This window comes from Heterodontus francisci, chromosome 10 (genome assembly GCF_036365525.1).
Source record: "Heterodontus francisci isolate sHetFra1 chromosome 10, sHetFra1.hap1, whole genome shotgun sequence".
In the NCBI taxonomy this organism is placed as follows: Eukaryota; Metazoa; Chordata; class Chondrichthyes; order Heterodontiformes; family Heterodontidae; genus Heterodontus; species Heterodontus francisci.
The window spans coordinates 70,004,839-70,026,364 of record NC_090380.1 but is presented as its reverse complement, the minus strand read 5'-3'; the positions used below and the strand labels follow the sequence as shown (position 1 = coordinate 70,026,364).

Here is a 21,526-nt window from a genome sequence, read left to right as displayed (position 1 = left end):
AAAAATGTCTTCACTCAGAGTGGTGAGCCTGTGGAATTCACCACCACAGAAAGCAGTTGAGGCCAAAACATTGTATGCTTTCAAGGAGTTACATATAGCTCTATGGGTCTAAAGGGATCAAAGGGTATAGGGCGAAAGCTGGAACATGCTACCGAGTTGGATGATCAGCCATGATCATAATGAATGGCGGAGCAGGCTCGAAGGGCCGACTCCTACTCCTATTTTCTGTTTCTAAATAACTTTTTCATGCAAGGTGGTGTAATGACCTTGAACACACTGCTTACGAGGGTGGAGGAAATGGAGATGATTGACTTCAAAAGGAAATTGGATGCACACTTGAGGGAAAAACTTGCAGGGCTACAGGAATAGAGCCAGTGTGGACTTAATAGGCAGCCTTCTGTGCTGTAATGACTCATGTAAATACTTTAATTGGTAGACTTCATAAGTATTCACTGTACATAATTTGGCTAAAGTTTGTGCTATTTATTTTAGGTGCAGTATTTTTTCAAGATCTTGGACAGTTGAAAAACAAACATGGACTGATCAGTGAAAGTTCTTCATTTCAAGAAATAAGTCTCAAGGCAGTAGGTTCATGAGTTTTATTTTTCTGATCAAGTGGAGTATTGTTCTCCCAACAAGTTTACAGATGTTACATTGCATTTTACACCATGAACACCATCCTACTGCATTGGTTTACTTCAAATAAAGATTGATTTTACCAGTGACTTTGGTATCTTTTATACATTACACTTTGCAGAAAAATTTTACAACTGCATAAATATAAAATCTTCCATGAAAATGGTTAAAACATTCATAAAGACATCACTATGTGATGGCTCCAGCAAACAACTTTAATAACTAATCACAATAGCTTGATAGCCAGACTCCGATTGAAGGTTAAACAGATCTAAAGGAAGTATAATAAAACCCATCACCCTACACTTAACATTGCCAAAAGAAAATGCATTTTCTCCTCCCTCCCCCAACACAAAAAACTTCATAATGCAGCATGTTCATACACATGGGCATAACAAAAACAAAATCATGTACCATGGCAATTTTCAGAGTATTTACAACTTGGAAAGCAAAGCTTGCTTAAAAACTGCAACATGGCTTGAAGGACCAGTGAATGCACTACAGTACTGTACACTCAAACCCATACGAGGCACAAGGCAGCAATACCTAAGGGACAGAAACACTGATTGCTACACATTAGTGGAATTATAATTTACAGTAATGGGCAAACCCATGGCTCAAGTAGTATCATTTACAGTAGAATAAATATGTACTACTATTGCTTTTATTTTACATACCTAAGTAAATGCAGAAAGCTAGTGTAAAGCATATAGATTAAGTGTAGGTCCCATATGTATGATAGTTTGTTCAAGACTAATTTGAAATAAGGGGCAAGTTCTATTATGCAGTTATCAGCTTTTGACCTCAATTTTTACATCGAAACGTCCCTGAGAGCGGTCCTTTTCACTATATTTAATATTTTCACCGTACACTCTACACTCTATGCGCACCTCCACATTTTGAGAGATGTTGGTGAACTGAATAGCAAGCAAGGGCTGCAGGTAATCTTTCTGCAGAGGCTTTCCATAGTATGGGTAGTACTGCAAAGGAAAGCCAGGGTATCCTCCCATGCCAAAGTATTCCACAGATCCAATTTTATCTCTGTCTTCTTCTTTCTAAACAAACCAAAAAACAAGAAAAATTACAAATGTCATCCACACCTACTGACCTAGTATTCGCTAAGTGATGCAATGCAGTCTTCACTCCTCAGTGGACTGGTTATCAAGGCCTTAGATATACTCTGCATGCCTTTTATTTTATTTTTTTAAAAGCATACTCATCATAGATACATACTTGTTGGCACTAACCTAGGAAAAACTTTTCAACCATGACATTTCAAAATAGACTTCAGTCACTGGCAAAAGTGATTTAGAATCATTTGTTAATTGCAAGTCCTTGAAACTTACTGACTGCACTTCATCTCCCGATGATCCTCAATGTGCTATTTTGCATTCTATAGTCACAGCAATGCTGTTGTTCCAAAAGACTTGAATTAGTGCTTTAAAGGCTCTCTGCTTAGGTTCTCCTTTCTTTTGCAGTTAGTTTAGTTTAACAATCCGGAACTCAGTTATAAGCAATGGTAGGCTTCAAATTTATGACAACTTGCAAATAAGAAAAATCATTAGACACATTAATCCTTTTGAGTTCAGACTTGGAACTCAGCTTGTGGGATCTTTCACATCGTCTTAGCAGTCACTCATTTCTCAGCACGATGTCCATCAGCCACTTGGACATGTCAGTCATTTATCAGGCCAGCATCTGGTATAAGTTAGCCAACAGTTGCCCTTTTAAAGAAGGGAGTAATCTGAAGATGCCAAACATCACAACTACATGGTCAACCACTGTATTGCTCTGAAGTCCATGTTGACACCAAGCAATTAAGTCAATTGCCAAAAAGCAGAAAGCACTGCCAGAGAGATTTACATCATTCAAATAAGTCTGGCATGAATTTTGAGTAATGTTTGAACAACAAAGGGTAAATTCAAGCCATTCTGCAACAATCAATGCTACAACTGTCCTCCAGTGCCAATGGATAGACTGAGAACTAAAGCATTTTTGCCAAGACAAGATTAGACAACATACTGGCATTCACAAGCAGATTCCAGTGAAATGATCAGTCATGCTTTGAGGCCAGTTTGTGCCCGAAACTAAATTGTAGCCCTAAAAATTAAAGAGTCACAATCAATCCACAGGTTTCCTAAAGAACGCAATATCCATTCTTGGAAAAAGGAGAAACACAATCTCAAACTTCTTAACATCCAGCCATAAAAATATCACCTAAATTCTTTATGGTCTTGGTGTGTACATTAAACTTGACAAACATTTACACATACCACCAATGGTTGGGGGGGGGGGGGGGGGGGGGGAGAGACAGGGCAAGGGGAAAAGGGGACAGTATACTAGAGAAATCCTTAGCCCAATTTCCAAGGCAGATGGACAATTAGTCAATAAAGCACTTTTAAGTGTATGGGTGCACGACTTTTCACACCCCATCTTTTGCCCAACCCATTTCTCAAACTTGAACCTTTTGTGGTCCCATTGTAAAATGATAAGGGACTAGGAAACTAGTTAATGGTATTGATTTTTTTTAAAATATAGAACATTTTTGCAAAAGAAATAACTGTTACTTGTTGAAAAAGATCAAGAGTAATTTAAAAACAAGCAAACCCGTCAAAATAAGAGATTAGAACAGCTGACTGTCAGCTAGTACACTGAGCAATCTGCTTTGTCCTGACTGTTCATTGCATTTACTTTATGGCATTCCTTTTAAGTATTCCCAACTTGAATAAACTGCTACAGATAAACAAAATAAAATTCCACTGCCCATTGAGAAGCAAGAGAACCAATTTGTACCAGGTTTTTCTGGCTACAAACAGATTATGTAATAAAGGCACCTTACAAGAGAACAGTTTTGCTTTATATTGCTGGCTTGTGAAAACACAATCTAACCAAATGGAAGGGTTTGGTGGGGTGGGGGCAGGGGATGAAGAGAGGATAAATAGAAAGCAGTAATCCAGTAGCCAGAAATAAAAATGGAAAATCATGACCTTCAAACATGCATGTGCAGTTGTTTATAATGCTGCTATCCAAGTTATGGCAAACATACAAATGACAAGATTTCATACAGGGACTCATGTCGCAGAAACACTTCAGGGGCAAATGAAAGTATAGTTCCCAGAGATGTGAACTACTCAAAACTGAAGTCAAATAATTCTTTGAACTCTGACACTGCAGCAGATTTTAAGAGCTGCATCCAATACTTTTTTGGATTTGACACTATGAGGGAAGGATAAAGGAATGCTGGTGCACAATCTCCAAAGGAAGTTAATTGCCTTTGTCGAATAGGGATTGTTAAAAAACAAAAAAATCTATTCTAGCAAGCTCACAACAATGTTACCAATTTGACAGACAGACGGCATCAGTTCGTCCTAATTGGTGGCACACTCCCCTTTGGTCAAAAGATTGTTGGTTAGAGTCCTGCACGAGCATCTACATGAGGATGACACTTCATTCAACATTAAATGCAACACTGTCAGTGTGCGGTCCTTCAGAGGAGTCGTTTTAGCAATGATCTCAACTGCTTGTCCAAGTACTGAGGGATCCCAATGCATTGTTCAAACAGGAGCAAAAAGTGCTCCTTGTGTAATTTTTCACTCAACCACTAAAAACACATCAACTTGTGATGCATGGCACGCTGTGGTCCACGAATGGCCACCTAATCAACAGCCCCTACTCCAAAAAGAATCAATTGAAACACTGCAGACAATGATACAATATGATTGAATGCATAATAAGCATCCAGAGAAGCTCACCTTCCCTATAGATAAAGTGGAAAGAGAACAGGCAACTATTATTCTCTAACACAAAAACAAGAAATGCTGGATTCACTCAGCAGGTCTGGCAGCATCTGTGGAAAGAGAAGCAGAGTTAACGTTTCGGGTCAGTGACCCTTCTTCGGAACTATCCTGCCTCGAAACCGAACATCTCTTACCTTTGCTGTACAATGAACAGGAAGAACATGTTGATTATAATTTGCTTGCAACTCTTCAGGAAGGTCAGTGGTATTCTTTGGAGGCTGAAAGAAAAGATATTCAGCAACCAGTCACATCCACTTAAAATTAACTCAAATTACACAACTATGTTACTGTTAAAAGTCTGTACTACAATAAATACACTTCTATAAAACGATAGAATGGCTGAATCTTGCTGGAAAAATGGTGTGCTAATGATGCAGTTATTAATGAGCAAATTGGCCAGCATGTTCAGGGGATTAAGAGGCACGGATAAATGCAAATCTCCAGAACTTGGTCAATTTATGCCACGTTTGCTTTGCACAAACAGCATTGCAACCGTAGCTTCCAGTTATTCTTTAGAACTTGCTGTATTTGCACACTAATTGCCCATTAAACTCCCTGCAGAAAGTTAGGGCTGAACCTCACCAGAACAAGTACCTTCTTAATGACATGATAATTGTTAATGTAATGCCAAACATCATCTCTGGCCCAAAAAGAGAATTTAAACTTTTCAACTGCAATCCTGCATGTAAGTAAATTATCAATATTTTAATAAGTCAAATGTTTAATAAAATCTTTTACCTGTGTTTTTCTCTCAATCCAATCTTTTGTTCCTTTAAATTTTCTTTCTGTACCTAATTCACCTTCTCTGCCTTTTCCCGTTTCTTTCCCAATTCTCAAATCTCATTGGTTAAGGAGATAGTGAATGACTGCACTAACAGTCAAAAGGCCCAGGCGCCCTCGTTGCACCATTTACTGAAACTTCCAGTAAGTTCCAGTAAAGAATTCTGAGCCGAGGAATGCAGGAAAAATTCTAACAATGTTTGCCACAAGATGCCCCATTCCAGCAAGATCTGCCCCAACATATCCGCAATAATAAAAACAATCTTCGATAATGAAGAGCCAGAGTAGAACCTGAATTGCAACAATCTTAGGTTTATTGTATTGTGACTAAAATACTCAGCTCGTCAATACTGCTAAGCAAAAATACTTTGAAATCAGAATGCATACCCATGATTTACTGGTTATCACAAACATGGAATGTCTGTACATAACTCTATTCTAACTTAGATTGCTCCAGTGCTTGGTTCTTGCAAATCCTTAAAATCAAAGTCAATTTTACGTTCTACCCAAAATATTTAATAAGCTTTCAGTGTTTCACTTCTTTAGTTAGGTTATTTCATTACACATGCAAGCTCTAAAAGGATCATTTTAAGTTGAAGGAACCTCACCTTAGGATAGAAGTTCATGATCCTGTTGAGCTTTGTAACAATGCAGGGTTTACCATTTGCATAGCCATAAGAGGGATCATCCAGTCCAGAGCAATTCTTCAGCCACCTACGGTAAAATCTGCACGCTCTCTTCTGTCCACCAGACAGATCTAGACCACCTCTAGGTATGTAGGTCATAGGATTCTCTAAAGTAGATTTTAAATTAAAATTATTAACAGTACTTTATAGCAAAGAAAAATTCAAGAAACCAAAACATTGCTAATTGAAGTAGAGACAACTGAAGCAAGCTTGGATAATATTTCACTTCAGGTGGAGATATGCCATCTTCTGTATCACTAAAGTAGTGGACAGGGGCATATCTATAGATGCTATTTATATGGACTTCCAGAAGGCCTTTGATAAAGTCCCTCATAAGAGACTCATGGAACTGAAGGCGTTATTGACCTGATTAAGAAATTGGTGAATAGCAGGAGACAGAGTAAATTCCAAGGGGAGGACCCACCATCCGTGGTTAACTAAAAGTTAAAGATAGTATCAAACTTAAAGAAAAAGCATTTAATTGCACAAAGATGGGTGGAAGGTCAGAAAATTGGACAGAATATAAAAAAGTAAAGAATCACAAAGATTAGTAAGGAGAGAACAATTAGAATACGAGAGAAAGCTGGCTAGCAATATAAAAACAGATAGTAAGAATTTCTTATAGATATTTTAAAAAGAAAAATTAACAAAATGAGCACTGGTCCTATAGAAAGTGAGTCTGGGGAATTAATAATGGAAAATAAGGAGATGGCAAATGAATTGAACAAGTATTTTGCATCTGTCTTCATAGGAAGATACAAGTAACATCTCAAATAGCTGTAAATCAGGAAATGAAAGGGAGGGAGGAACTCAAGAAAATTACAATCACCAGGGAAGTAGTACTGAGCAAATTGTTGGAACTGCGGGCTAAGTCCCCGGTCTTGATGGACTTCATCCTAGGGTCTTAAAAGAAGTGGCTAGAGATAGTTGATGCGTTGGTTTTAATTTTCCAAAATTTCCATTAGATTGGAAAACAGCGGATGTAACTCCTTTATTCAAAAAGGAAGGGAGACAGAAAGCAGGAAGCTACAGGCCAAATGAGTCATTTTCTGGTTGGCAAGATGTAACGAGTGGTGTACCACAGGGATCAGTGCTGTGACCTCCACTTTTTATAATTTATATAAATGACTTGGATGAAGGGATGGTTGCTAAATTTGCCGATGGCACAAAGATAAGTAGGAAAGTAAATTGTAAAGAGGATGTAAAGAGGCTACAAAAGGATATAGATAGGTTAAGTGGGAAAAACTTGCAAATGGATTTCAATGTAGGCAAATGAGGTCATCCACTTTGGACCTAAAGAATAGGGTACTTTCTAAATGGTGAAAATCTAGAAATAGTGAAAGTCCAAAGAGACTTAGGGATCTGGTACATAGATCATTAAAATATCAACACATACAGAAAATAATCAAAAGGGTTATCGGAATATCTAGAGGACTAAAATGCAAAGGGGTAAAAGGTCATGCTTCAGCTCTACAAAACCCTGATTAGACCATACGTGGGGTACTGTGAACAGTTCTGGATACCACACCTCAAGAAAGGTGATCCCTGAAGGTGGCAGGGCAGGGCAGGTTGAGAAATTGGTTAAAAAGGCCAAAGGGCATCTAAATCTGAAGTCAAATTTCAAAACTGCTTTATTACCCAACTTTGCGAGACAGGAAAAGAAAAGAATAGAACTTGCATTTATATGATAATCCCTCATGACCAGGAGTCAGTACTCGGACCAGTGCTTTTCTTAACCTATTTGAAAGACCTAGATTTGGGTGTACAGGTCACAATTTCAAAATCTGCAGACAACACAAAACTTGAAAGTATTGTGAGCAGCATAGTAATGGACCTCAAGAGGACATAGACAGACTGGGGGAATGGGTGGACATATGGTAGACGGTAGTGTAGTGTAATGTCACTGAACTAGTAATCCCAAGGCCTCAGTTAATGCTTGTGGAATTTAAATTCAAGAAAGAAAGAAAAAAATCTGGAATTGAAAGCTGGTCTCAGTAACGGTGCCATGAAAACTATAAATTGTCCTAAAAACCCATCTGGTTCACTAATGTCCTTTAGGGAAGGAAATTTGCCTACATATGACTCCAGACCCCACAGCAATGTGGTTGACTCTGAAGTGCCCTCTGAAATGGCCTAGCAAGCCACTCAATTGTCAAGGCAAATTAGGGATGGGCAACAAATGCTGGACTTGCCAGTGACACCCACATCTCATGAAAGAATAAACATTTAATGCAGAGAAGTGATACATTTTGGTAGGGAGAACGAACAGAGGCTATATAAAATAAAGGGTACAATTCTAAAGTGGGTGCAGGAAGAAACAAAAATGCCTGACGGTGGCAGGGCAGGTTGAGAAATTGGTTAAAAAGGCATATGGGATGCTGGGCTTTATAAATAGAGGCATAGAGTACAAAAGCAAGGAAGCTATGATGAACCTTTATTAAACTGGTTCAGCCTCAACTGGAGTATTGTGTCCAATTCTGGGTACGACACTTTAGGAAGGACATGAACACTTTAAAGAGGGTGCAGAAAAGGTTTACTAGAATAATTCCAGGGATGGGAGACCCCAGTTACATGGATAGATTAGAGAAGCTGGGGCTGTTTCCTTAGAGGAGATTTGATAAGGTGTTCAAAGTCATGAGGGGTCTAGACAAAATAGATAGGGAAACTGTTCCCATTGGCAAAAGGGTTGTGAACCAGAGGACAGTGATTTCAGGCTATTGGCAAAAGAAGCAATGGCGACTCTAGAAAGAATTTTTTAAAAAACGCAGGGAGACAGATCCAATTGTGGCTTTCAAAAAAGGTAACCGACCAAACACTTGAACAGAAAGAAATTGCTGGGTTATGTTGAAAGGGCAGGGTGTGGGACTAGTTGCCCTGAGAGAGCGCTGGCAGGGATACAACTGGCCAAATGACCTCTTTCTGCACAGTAACCATTCCAGGATCTCAGTACATCACAAAACACTTCACAGCCAATTAATTATGTCTGAAGAAGTGTAGTCACTCCTGTAATTCAGGGAACCAGAGCAGCCAATCTCGACACAAATAGCAATGAGATAATTGACCAATTATACTTTTTTGTGGTATTTGGTGAGGGATAAATGTTGGCCAGGACATAGGGAGAACTCTCCTTCTCATTTGAATAGTGCCATGAGATTTTTATTTTTTTTAGGTCCTCCTGTGAAGATCTGAGTTAACATTTCATCCAAAAGACAGCTCCTCCAACAGTGCAGCTTTCCACCCAGACTGCACTGAAGCATTTGGCCTGGGTTTTGCTGTCAGCACCAAATAACGGCACCAGTTGTTCACTACACTTATACCTGCCCAGAGACTTCCTATGGGCTTTTGCACTGGAACTTGCAGTAATTAGAAATCCATTTCAGCACAGATCCCTCCACAGGAGATTTTCAACTTGTGTGAACAGGTCAAGCAGCTACACATCACCTTAGCCAATCAGACTGAATTCTTAAAAGAACAGTGCGGGGTCTAAACCAGGCAGTAAATTGGAATATTCAATGGCAAATCATGTACAGAAAGCAAAATAGATATGAATGGGAGATAAAGAGACAATTTTTTTTTTCAATCTCGAATATTAATTAAAATCTGAAGGAATGGGACTCCACACTTATAAAATTAATTTGCTGTGCCAGGGAGGTTCCTTGGCTGGAATTAAGACTTATCATAAAAATCTACTTACATTAGAACGAACAAGCTTCAACATTTTCTGGTAAGTTTAGTTGGTAAGTACAGCAACATCACGCATTTCAAGTACTTCAATAGTGAGTCCTGGGGTGAGAAACCAGTATAGCGAAGTATCTGGGGGAGTGGGGCAACCTCCTGATTTCTGCTATAACTGCACAAGTGCGGTTGCTGGAATTTGCTGTTGATTTACTCTTTAATAACGGTGAGCACTGATAGTCTCAGATATTCCTAAATAGCAAAATCCAGGCCACTGTGTTTAAAATCGCTGGAGTAGGGCTTAAACCCGAGATCTTGTGAGGTAAGAGGGATACCACTGTGCCTAGGCTGACTAATTGCAAGACAATCCTATTGCAACAAATTTCACAAAGTTGATCTTGTCCAAGCAACTAGAAAATTCAAACACACAAAACAGCATTTCCAACAATCCTCCAAATCATTAAATCTGAGCCCTTGTCCAATATCTTTAATTGTAGCCTCTGCAGGTTAGTCAGTGCAATGATACTGACTGAAATTAAAAGTCTGTTTGGAACCATAAGTGCAAAATGTAACCATCATGACTAACATGTCCAAAAGGACATTGCACCCTTGTCCAAAAAAACTTCCATATACATGATGACACCACATGTCAATGGAGCCTCATCAACACCTGCTTTCTATAGCCAAAATGTACAAGGTGGGGTAGGAAAATGAAAAAAGATGGTGGTACAGCTGGATGCTTTCTTCCTATTGTTCAACATAAATTAAGCCCATTTGATCAACATTCGTTTGCACAGAATAGTCACTGGGTGAATTAATTATTTTTTATTAAATGGACTACTCAATTCTAAAACACAAATATGAGCGGATGTACATCTGGCAAAGTCTTTCCATTCTTAAGGGGATGCCTCAACAAGATGCATACAAAACGTGAACATCCAAAAGGAATGTACTAGACTATTAAACATCTCAAATTATTTGGCTAACAAATGGGATTGGCCAATTTTGAAATAGAAAATATTTTTGCTATCAAGTCTGTGGCAAGGTACTGCTGCCAGAGAATAGTAATTTTGGCAATAGGAAAGCAAATGTGAATAGGTTAGTAGGCACAGCTTTTTGCAGTATGTGATTAGATCTTACAAAACTGAATAAAACTGATGGAGTGACACCATGTGGATGATTCTCAAACTACATCCTTAAAGTTGCCTGAGAATAAATGAAGGAGCAGATTAGTGGCTTAGAGGCTTATATTTCATCAACTCTCAACTTGAATCAGTTGTTGTCCTCTGAGTAATTGACCATTCTTTCGAATTTAATAAACCATTCTCTTAAATTATTAGCCATTTCTGGGCTACTAGTGCAATCTAGGGCATTGCACTAAGGTAGTACTGCAATCTTGGGGTTGCTGTGCTCCCACAAGAAAAAAAAATGAAAAATTAGGGCGCATCTACGATTTATTACGACAATTCAGCCAAACATTCAAATAAACCCATTACACAATCCCAAAGAGTCACAGAATCACAGGATCATTACAGCACAGAAGACCATTTGGCCCATCATGTCTGCACCAGTTTTCCGAGTGAGCAATTCAGAGTGCCATTCCCCTGCCTTCTCCCCATAACCCTGTACATTCTTCCTTTTCAGGTAATTATATCATTTCCTTCTGAATGCCTCGGCTGAACCTACTTCCACCACACTCTCTGGCAGTGCATTCCAGATCCTGATCACTCGCTGTGTGTAGAAGTTTTTCCTCATGTTACCATTGCTTCTTTTGCTAATTACCTTAAATCTATGCTCTCATGTTCTTGATCCTTTCACAAGTGGGAACAGTTTATTCCCAACTACTCTGTCCAAATCCCTCATGACTTCGAATACCTCTATCAAATTTCCTCTCAGTCTTCTCTTCAAGGAAAAACAGTCCCAACTTCTTCAATCTATCTTCGTAAATGAAGTTCCTTGTCCCTGGAACCATTCTCGTGAATCTTTTCTGCACTCTCCAATGCCTTCACATCTTTCCTTAAATGTGGCGCCCAGAAGTGGACGCAATTCTCCAGCTGAGGCTGAACTATTGTCTTATACAAGTTCAACATAACCTCCTTGCTCCTGTACTCTATGCACCTATTAATAAAGCCTAGGATACTGTATGCTTTACTGACTGCTCTCTCAACCTGTCCTGCCACCTTCAGTGACTTGTACACATACACACCCAGGTCCCTCTGTTCCTGCAACCCCTTTAGAGTTGTACCCTTTGTTTTATATTGTCTCTCCATGTTCTTCCTAGCAAAATGAAGCACTACATATTTCTCTGCATTGAACTTCAACTGCCACTTGTCTGCCCATTCCACCAGCTTATCCATGTCCTTTTGAAGTTCTATATTATCCTCCTCACAGTTCACAATGCTTCCAATTTTGAAATTATGCCCTATGACCAAGGTCTAGGTCATTAATATATATCATGAAGAGCAAGGGTCCCAACACTGACCCCTGGAAAATTCCACCACAAACCTTCCTCCAGCCGAAAAACATCCATTAACCACTACTCTGTTTCCCGTCACTCAACCAATTTCATATCCATGTTGCTACTGTCCCTTTTATTTCATGAGCTATAACTTTTCTAAGTCTGTTGTGTGGCACTGTATCAAATGCCTTTTGGAGGTCCATGTACACTACATCAACAGCATTGCCCTCATCAACCCTCTCAGTTACCCCTTAAAATAAATTCCAACAAGTTAGTTAAACACTATTTTCCCTTAACAAATCCATGTCGGCTTTCCTTAATTAATCCTCATTTGTCCATGTGACTATTAATAAATCGGACAAAATTATTTTTTTTTTAAGAAGTATCCACTTTTCTCCACTTATCCTAATCAAGATCAAGCTGTTAACCAACACCACAGATTTAACTGGCTATTCATGTCATTACCATTCGCAGGATCTTACTATCACAAAATGGCTGACATGCCTGCAGTTCAAATACAAATATTTTATTTGCTTGTTTATAGAATTCTGGTATTAAGAATATCACTTTTCATTTGCTTAACAAGTATAATAACGAAGGTAAAACTTTGCAGTTATTATTTGAGCTGTTATTTGACGAACAATCTCCTTACCAGGAAGTTCTGTGACCCCTTTCATTTATAACCGAATCACCCACCCAGAAAGCCATTCAATCGGTAATTCTTTTCAAAAACAATTAGTGTTCATTTCACTTCCTTGTGTATTGTCAAAAAACTAGATGCAAACTATAAATTAACGAAACGTTGCATTTTGTCATTAATAGACTAGTTATTGGTTCATTTTTTTTAATACATTGAGAAGCAATTTAACTACCAACAGTATATTTTTGCCAAAGATCTTTCTTCGACAACTGCAAGAGCCATACCAGTAAGGTTGTCAGGAAATTTTTTTTTTTAAGTATTTATTTGCAAATGAAATCACCCCGAGAGCAAGTATTTAGGACTTGACTTCATGCTACAACTTCCTGAAATTAATAACCAGATAGGTCTATTTTCTGTCTAATATAGCTAGCTCACAGCCCATTTCTTTAATATGTGGAGCATGTGCTTACCAGAGCAAGAACAGTTTACCTAAACTTACCAGTACAGTCCTCAAAAGGAGTGTTGCCATCCTGACTTGATGCATTGTAAAAGTTCAACAAATTGTTCATAGTATTCACAAAGCTTTCGTAGGACTTTGGGTTTGAAATACTAAAGGAAATTTCTGTTTTTACTGAATATGGTACATGTGATAGTCCTGAAAGTGGAAAGAAAGTTGAAATTTAATATAATTTATTTACAGTGATTTAAATTTTAGCACATTAAGATGTAGTTACTCTATTCAGTAAATCAATGTATTTGTATGTTACTGAAATTTGCAATGCAATTGCTAAACTGGAATAATTGTGATTATCATACAAAAGATCCATCAATATTAAGAAGATATCCATCAATATTATCAACATTACATTCATTACAGATTAGGAATAGTGGTGCTGCAAACTGGCTTTAGTGTTCCTGCATTAGGAAAGGTTTTTAATAAAATAAATCCGACAGCTACCTCCTATTTTCTATCCAGTGACCTTCACTGGAAATGAATGCATGCGGACATGAGGATTGGACTAGTTACCAAAGGGTTGCACGTAAATAATTTGTTACTTGCATAATACACCAGAGGACAATTGTACCTCTGTGCTTCAGGAAAGAGGACAGTTTTTTCTAATGGGCTTAATGTAGCATGCAAGCCGATATTGTAGTGCATATGAGTAATTTGTGGCCATGATGATTATAATTTGCAAGTAGAGCCCGACTTGTGATCTGACACTGATCACCGTATACAAAATCGTGACATGACAGTTTACTTTGTCGATACAAAGACGAAAACTTGATAAATGCAAAGACCCTTTTCGTAGCTTTTTGCATTATTTAAGTAAAGTCTGTGCTATTAAGTCTTAACATTTACAAAATTCAGATTCCAGTGGAACAATGTGTGGGAGGTTGGAGTGTGTGCATACTGATGATTGACCTTCACAGTTGCCTCCGAGCATACAGTGGTACTGTGGCATGCAGGCTTTTCCATTGCGCCACTTTCGGCAACAGTATACAACAAATCGGGAAACACTTAAGCACGGTGAAGTAATTTATGCCATGAAAGGCAAATTACATTTCCTCAGCAGTTCCCAACGTACAGCCCTGTCCTCCTCCACAGCCTTGTGTACTTTTAAAAATGGAAAACCGATATACCTGGAGGTGCAACTCTGTCCTGGTATTTCGGTTCGAATTCACTGATGGTGAGCAGCAGTACTTGAATGGTTCCGATGAAGATCCCAGCGAGGCACCCATAAAAGATCAAGTAGAACAAGAATATCTTGACTACAGGAGGAAGAATACAGATAACTAGACATTACTAGGTTTTTAGGTGAACAACCCCGAGTGGTTAAACGCAACAGAAACGATTCCGATTCTGCCCATCAGTGTCTGAATCGTGATATTTGTTCGACTGTCAGCAGACTGGTTCACAATTACTGTGAGTGCGATCTGAACGTGTTGCGATTTGAACAGTTATGAGTAGAAACGAGTGGATGGGAAAGATTATGACTCACAGTAGGGTGAGGGGTGTGAAAGCGATGGCCTATGCTGATATGATGTCCTCCAGTTTTCAAATCATGTAGCTTGTTTTTTGAGCAGCGAGGCTCAGTTGACAGCGATGCAAGGTCCTTCGGAAAATTTCCATCCGATGACGAGAAGGGGTGCTCACCCAGACGGAAAGCGACTGGGCCAGTAATGTATTGGTAATGAACTTGCATATTCGTGATGGGATTGCGTAATGTTTATTGGTGCAGTGAAGGTGGAAAAAAATGTTAAAATCTTTTGGTATCGGGCTTTTATAAGTGTCAGACGAGTTTTTTTTTAAACCTGGTGGCTCCACGCCCACGGCACGATTTGTTTGCTTGTAACAAAAGCTCCCAAAATCATGCACGCTGGCCAAGTGTTAAAAATCTAGGATACCAATTCTAACATGTTCATGAACCTGGATATCAGGATTCCTGACAAGGGATGGAACTACGTACGTGAATGTGAAACGATTTTGTGTCCACATATACAGGACCATGGGCTGTCTGGACACACAAGATCATCGGTTGCTAAGAGACAAAAACTCGGACCATTTTCCTCCTGTCCTTCATTTATATCACTTTTCACCTCCCCCAATCTGATCTGTTTTATTCCAAAGTCTCCCACCGTAAGGGAATTCCCGGGATCCCAGTATTATTAGGCTTGGTTTAAAAAAAAAACTTCAGGTTTTCTTATGTACCAAATGACATAAGCGGGGTGCAATGTTGAGCGGTTCGGCGTGCTGCAAAGCGCACCACCTTGAATAACCTTGGACTGCGGAAATTGAGAGCTGAAACTTCTTGCTCCCCCACCCACTTTCCCTCTCTCCCCGCGGATCACATGTCTCTGCTCAAAAGCTACACACCAAGATCACCAATCATTAAAACATAAAACATATAGATCACACACACACACACACACCTATAAATACAGCACAAACTGAATGTCCTGAAAGCACTGAAAGCAACGTCCTTCACACTGACTTTTATTGATTTAAAAAATACGCCGACACAGAGTCACGCACATTACATGAAGGCGGAAGCCGGTGTCATTTACCGCTTCTGGCAGTCAAAAGCGCGCACCATTTTACAATCAATCTTTTGTCTAAGATATAAAACGTTCCAAATCGCCCTCACACTTTTTCAAAAAAGATTTCCACACAATGCTGTCGCAACAATTCCACAACATCTAGTGTCCCAGTGCGGTCCATTAACCGAGATCAAAAGTGAGAGGATGGGGGTGAGGGTGGAGAGAAAAGGCCGACTGCTGAGAAGAAAAAGACACAAGGCTACTTACACCAACTGCTCCCGGTCCTGCCTAGAAACTGTTTTTTTTCGGAATCCCAGAGGAATTTCTTCCAGTTTCCTTCTCCCTCCTTGTCCTTTGCCATGTTGTGTTGAGGATGAAGTGAGAGTTGTTGAAGAGTCGGAAAGAGTTTCAGTTTTGGCTTGAAAGTGGGCCTCCCTGTTCGTAGCAGCAGGTCCTCGCGGCGGCGCGCGCCCTCCCGGCAGCCGTTACTCTTTAAAAAAAACACGACGGTTGGAAGTCGCTCACACTCGAGGCGTCGCTCCCGCCGAAGGAGATCGAGAGTTGTAGAGTGGGCAAGGTTATTTTTTTTTGTTTTTTATTTAATTTAAATATATTTCCCTGTTCCTTCACCACGGGTGACGGCAGACAGGAGGAAGGGGGTGGGGGTGGTAAAGGGAGCGGAGTGGGAATGCCAGGTGTGAGGAGTTCCGCGGAAGGTAGAGGACTCACTGGCCCTGGATTTTATCGGCTGCCGCTCCACCTCGCCTCGTTCATGAGTTATTCCCAGTGGGAGGCCAAGCGCTAGCCAATAGGGAGCAGGCACACTCTGTGACGTAAAAGCGCAGACCACGCCCACCGGGGAGCGAGCTGGAGAAGCGGCTCCGACTGCAGTACTGAGTGACACTTGAGCAAAATGCTGATTGACTGCATTCTCTTCACACTAAGAGTTGTGGGAGGGAGGGCGAGAGCGAGGTACATGTTTCGCATTTAAACTTGAGAGACGGTACGCGATGACAATAACATAGCATCATTTTACCATTCGTGGCAATTACAATCTGTTTTATGGAGAAGGCTGAATGCCGTAAATCAGTTCAACACAATTCCATGCTGTACTTCAATGAAAGAATGAAAAACAAAGGCGTGATTTATGTAGCTTCTCAACGCGCGCGTCTCTCAGAATGGTCTAAAGAGCTTCACATGATTGGCAGATATTTCTAAAATACAGTGCGCCTTGAAAGGGTTTAAAATTTAACTTCGGAGTCCCGATTTGGTTCCTTAAAGAATAATATTGTTACTTTACAGACTGCCCGGCTTTGAAGAGCTTCTTTATGGGTTTACTTTCGATAGCAGAATTAATAGATACTGTGTGTTAGTGAAGTGAACTTCAATGCTGACTTTAGTTTCCAACACTTTTAATCAGCAGCGGACGATTTTGACCTAATTTAAAGGAAGATTCTGAATTGCGGAAAGTAGGTAGGATGAACCTCTCCGAAACGAATTGGAAAAATATGGGTTTTCATGGACCTCCAGTTCTCTCGCTTGTGCAAAATATGTAGACCAGCTCATGCAGAGCTCAGTTCTGTTTTTACAGGGCGGGAAATGCTGTAAAATTTCTATATAAAGAAAGCAGATTTTCCGTTTGCTGATCAGTTTTGGTCTGCAGATCTCCTGCCCTTTCATGTTTGCCCTTCAAGAACTTACAGACCAAACCACGTGATTGCTGCTGCTTCCGGGAGTAAAAAAAATCCACCCAGAAGAATTAGCTTCATATTCACCTTTGGCTCCCGAGCCCCATCAAACGGTTTTTACGAGCAGAAGTTTGGTCGATCGACATCTTATCGAAGGTCCTGTACAGTACATCCTTAAAGTAACAACACTGGAGGCACCAGATCTTCCTGACTGATTTGTCCTTCAAATTGGAGCTACCATAAATTACTTAATCTAGTGGGAGAGAAACATCGAAAGTTACGCTTAAAGGATAGGATAGGAAAAAAATGTCAGTTGAGGTAGGTTTCCAAATTAGGCTGCTACAGTAGAGACTACACAGTTCTAATAAAACTCAAAGGTTGTACTTTTAGTAAACCCGGAAACTTTGGCTAATTACAGGAGAGTCCTGGTATGTTAAAATCTGATATAAATGCACCCCTCCGAGTTTAGTCTCTACATTATATCACCAACCGCCTGTAAACTTTGTATATATTTTGAAAAATTAACAGCACATGGGCACACGCCTCTGATGACGCATTTATACTGCAACACTTTCAACATACACAAATCAGTGCTGAAAAAGGGAATGAGTCTAAATTGCAGTAATAGGTAAAAGCTTAGTTTTAATTCCACTACAAAGTTTATTGTGGAGTGCTTTTCTTATGGACCCTGGTATTGCATGAAAATTCCAGTGTGAACTCCCCTTAGTATATTATTTTCATGGCAGCACAAAAGCTCACTCCTTCATCTCCCCATTTCATGACCCTATTATTAGCACAACGTTAGGTGTGGAGTGGTAAAACCAGAGCATATCCTTGATCTGTGTTGTATGTCTCCAGGCAACTGGGGATGCCAGTGTTTGATGTCACTTTGAGTTCATTCTTGCTCCATGTCTGCCCAGCTAGGCCCGATGCTTGCAGTAATGTATCAGAATGAAGCTCAATTGATTGTTCCACCTAATAGTTTTAAAAGAGATCAAAATAGGTGAGTCTGAGTGCGAGAACAAGTGAGTTTGTACAAATAAGGTTTATCAGTACATAATTTGGTTAGATCTACCAGGCATGCATTGAATATTCCATATAAAAATAGACTACATTTAATAAGACAGTCTAGTTATATAATTGACGTGCGCAATTTTCCGTGTAGTGTGAGTTATATGCCAGAGATACAGTGCAATTGGAAAAATAAGTGTCTGTTGTGCTGTTTTTATCTCTGTCACAAACACCTTGCATACAAGGGCACTAGAAGGTGACTTTTAAGTGTAAAACCTATGCACTGTTTTGCTCTACATTTTGCAACTGGTTAAGGGTATTTGCAGCACCTCTTCTAATGGGTAATGCTACAGTATTGCCATTTTATTATTTTCACATGATATGCATTAGGAAGAAATTAACTTAACACTCCATTAGTTTTAATGGCAGAAAATCATGTGAGTCATGAATAGGGCACACTGGCCACTGCACCCAAATTCCTGATATGTGCTCCAGTTTAGTGAAGCTTTGTGCCAGAAATGCTAAATTGTAAAGCTAACCCCTTTATGACACTATATAACCTGTTATGAATAGGATTTCTTACAGCACTGTCTGAGAGAGTGGGAGCTTTGCATTTTTCTTTTGCTCCTGAAAATTTTGTCCATCGTTCTTGCACTGCATCTAATTTGCCTTTAGCTCATTTACAAGATTCAAGAGGAGATTTTGTAAAGTTAAACAAAACAACAACTTGTATTTATACTGCACCTTTAAGATAGCAAAATGTCCCAAGGGATTTCGCAGGACCCGCTATCAAACAAAATTTGACACCAAGCCACATAAAATATTAGGACAGATGACCAAAAACTTAGTCAAAGAGGTAGGTTTAAGGAGCATCTTAAAGGAGGAAAGAGAGGCAGAGAGGTTTAGGGAGGGAATCCCAGAGCTTAGGGCCGAGATAGCTGAAGGCACGACCACCAATGGTAGAGCTTTTAAAATTGGGGATGCAAAAGAGGCCAGAATTGGAGGAGTGCAAATATCTTGAAGGGTAGTAGGGCTGAAAGGTTACAGAGATAGGGAGGGATGAGTTCATGGAGGGTTTCAAAAACAAGGACAAGAATTTTAAGATCAAGGTGTTGCTGAGATGGGTGCCAATGTAGGTCATCGAGCTCAGAAGGTGAAGGTTGAACGGGACTAGGTGCAAGTTAGGACATGGGGAAGAGAGTTTTTGATGCCCTCGTGTTTACAGAGGGTGAAAGATGGGAGGCTGGCCAGGAGTGCATTGGAATTGTCAAGTCTAAAGGTAACAAAGGCAATGAGGAGGGTTTCAGCAGCAGATATACTGAGGCAGGGCGGAGTCAGGCAATGTTACAGAGGTTGAAATTTGCAGTCTTAGTCATGGTGCAGATATGTGGTCAGAAGCTCAACTCAGCGTCAAAGACGACACTAAGGTTGAGAATAATCTGGATTCTGCCTCAGACAGTTGCCGTGGAGAGAGATGTAATCAGTGGCTGGGGAACAGAGTTTATGACATGAAGACAGGCCAAGAGAATTGTGTTACATTGTGACCATTTGTGAAAACATTGACATTTCAGTAGGGTAATCTATTCACAAATAGAGACCACACCAGTGTTGATATTTCATATCAACTTGATATTTCCTGAAAATTATTATTTTTTGAATCACTTCTTCTGTTTTCTACTTTGCAGTTTTTTGGGGGGTTTCCCAACTAACCCTACCATGTTATACTAATTCCACAGTAAATAATAGTTCTAATTATTTTTTTTTTTAATGGAGTGCATGACCCAATATTTATGCTTGCGGGTTCAAGTCTGAATGGCAATCAAGATGGCTTGCCACTTCATGTCAGAAAAATTGACCAGTTTTCAACTCAGCCACTAGATGGGGTGCCTTGCTGTAGTGGAATGCTTTATAACTAACTTGGGGGGAAAAACTGGCACAGCTATTATGTCCCACAAAAAACATTTTCTTCGCTGATCATGCAGCAATTTTTAAGTGCAATTGATAATTGAGAATAGTCTAGAATCCAGCTAGTCTCACTCTTTCTGAAGGATGATTGCATGCCAATAAAAAAAATCACGAGGAATGGGTAGACAAGTGACAGATGAAATTTAATGCAGAGAAGTGTGAAGTGATTCATTTTGGTAGGAAGAACGCAGAGAGACCAAATAAAGAGTACATTTCTAAAGGGGGTGCAGGAGCATATGGACCTGGGGATATATGTGCATAAATCAATGAAGGTGGCAGGACAGGTTGAGAGAGCGGTTAATAAAGCATACAGAATCCTAGGCTTTATTAGTAGGGGCATAGAATACAAAAGCATGGTAGTTAAGTTAAACTTGTATAGAACACTGGTTCGGCCTCAACTGGAGTAGTGCGTCCAGTTCTGGAAGCCACACTTTAGGAAAGATGTGAAGACATTAGAGAGAGTGCAGAAAAGATTTATGAGAATGGTTCCAGGGATGAGAAACTGAGGTTATGTAGATAGATTGTGGAAGTTGGGACTGTTTTCCTGGAGAAGAAAAGGTTGAGAGGAGATTTGATAGAGATGTTCAGAATTATGAGGGGTCTGGACAGCGTAGATTGGGAAAAACTGTTCCCGTTGGTGGAAGGATCGAGAACCAGAGGGCACAAATTTAAGGTAATTGGCAAAAGAAGCAATGATGACATGAAGAAAAACTTTTTCACACAGCAAGAATACACTGCCTGAGAGTGTCGTGGAGGCAGGTTCAACTGAGGCATTCAAGGGGGAATTAGATTGTTATTTGAAAAGGCAGAATGTGCAGGGCTACAGGGAGAAGGTGGGGGAGTGGCACAGTCACCTCAGGCCAAATGGCCTCCTGAGCTGTAACAATTTTGTGATTCTGTGAATTGAGAATGAGAGTAATTTTTAAAAAATTCATTCATAGGATGTGGACGTCGCTGTCAAAGCCAGCATTATTTGCCCATCCCTAATTGCCCTAAATAAGGAGGCAGTGAGCCACCTTCTTGACAACTGAGTGGTTTGCTCGGCCAAGAAGACTGCACTTGCTGCTTGCAGTGAGTGCCTAGAGGTCACACGGGTCTGTGCATCATATCCTGTCTGGTTGATGGATAGCCATTTAAGGTATGCCCCTTAA

General features: G+C 39.8%; 2 protein-coding genes across 3 annotated transcripts in view; one reads left to right on the top strand and one right to left on the bottom strand.

Annotated features, from left to right (window-relative positions):
- nme7 (NME/NM23 family member 7) overlaps window positions 1–719 on the top strand; it is a 321,021-nt gene extending 320,302 nt beyond the window's left edge. For both annotated transcript variants that reach the window (XM_068040700.1, XM_068040699.1), the window contains one exon: window positions 493–719. In XM_068040700.1, the coding sequence (XP_067896801.1) occupies window positions 493–525 (33 nt within the window). In that variant the 3' untranslated portion in view covers window positions 526–719. The remainder of the gene's footprint in view (window positions 1–492) is intronic.
- Window positions 586–16,489, bottom strand: LOC137374512 (sodium/potassium-transporting ATPase subunit beta-1-like). The gene is made up of 6 exons (XM_068040706.1): window positions 15,979–16,489; window positions 14,314–14,442; window positions 13,172–13,327; window positions 5,822–6,006; window positions 4,568–4,651; window positions 586–1,691 (listed from the first exon to the last, which is right to left on the bottom strand). The coding sequence occupies exons 1-6, from the start codon at window positions 16,070–16,072 to the stop codon at window positions 1,428–1,430; spliced, it is 912 nt and encodes a 303-aa protein (XP_067896807.1). The 5' UTR covers window positions 16,073–16,489; the 3' UTR covers window positions 586–1,427.
- Window positions 16,490–21,526: the final 5,037 nt, after the last annotated feature.

Excerpts from the sequence above, each read along its gene's own strand:
- LOC137374512 (XM_068040706.1), bottom strand. The coding sequence starts at position 16,072 with ATGGCAAAGGACAAGGAGGGAGAAGGAAACTGGAAGAAATTCCTCTGG. Across the intron at positions 14,443-15,978 it reads CAGGACCGGGAGCAGTTGGT|TCAAGATATTCTTGTTCTAC; the intron begins GTAAGTAGCCTT and ends TTCCTCCTGTAG. Across the intron at positions 1,692-4,567 it reads CTGTTCATTGTACAGCAAAG|AAAGAAGAAGACAGAGATAA; the intron begins GTAAGAGATGTT and ends TGGTTTGTTTAG.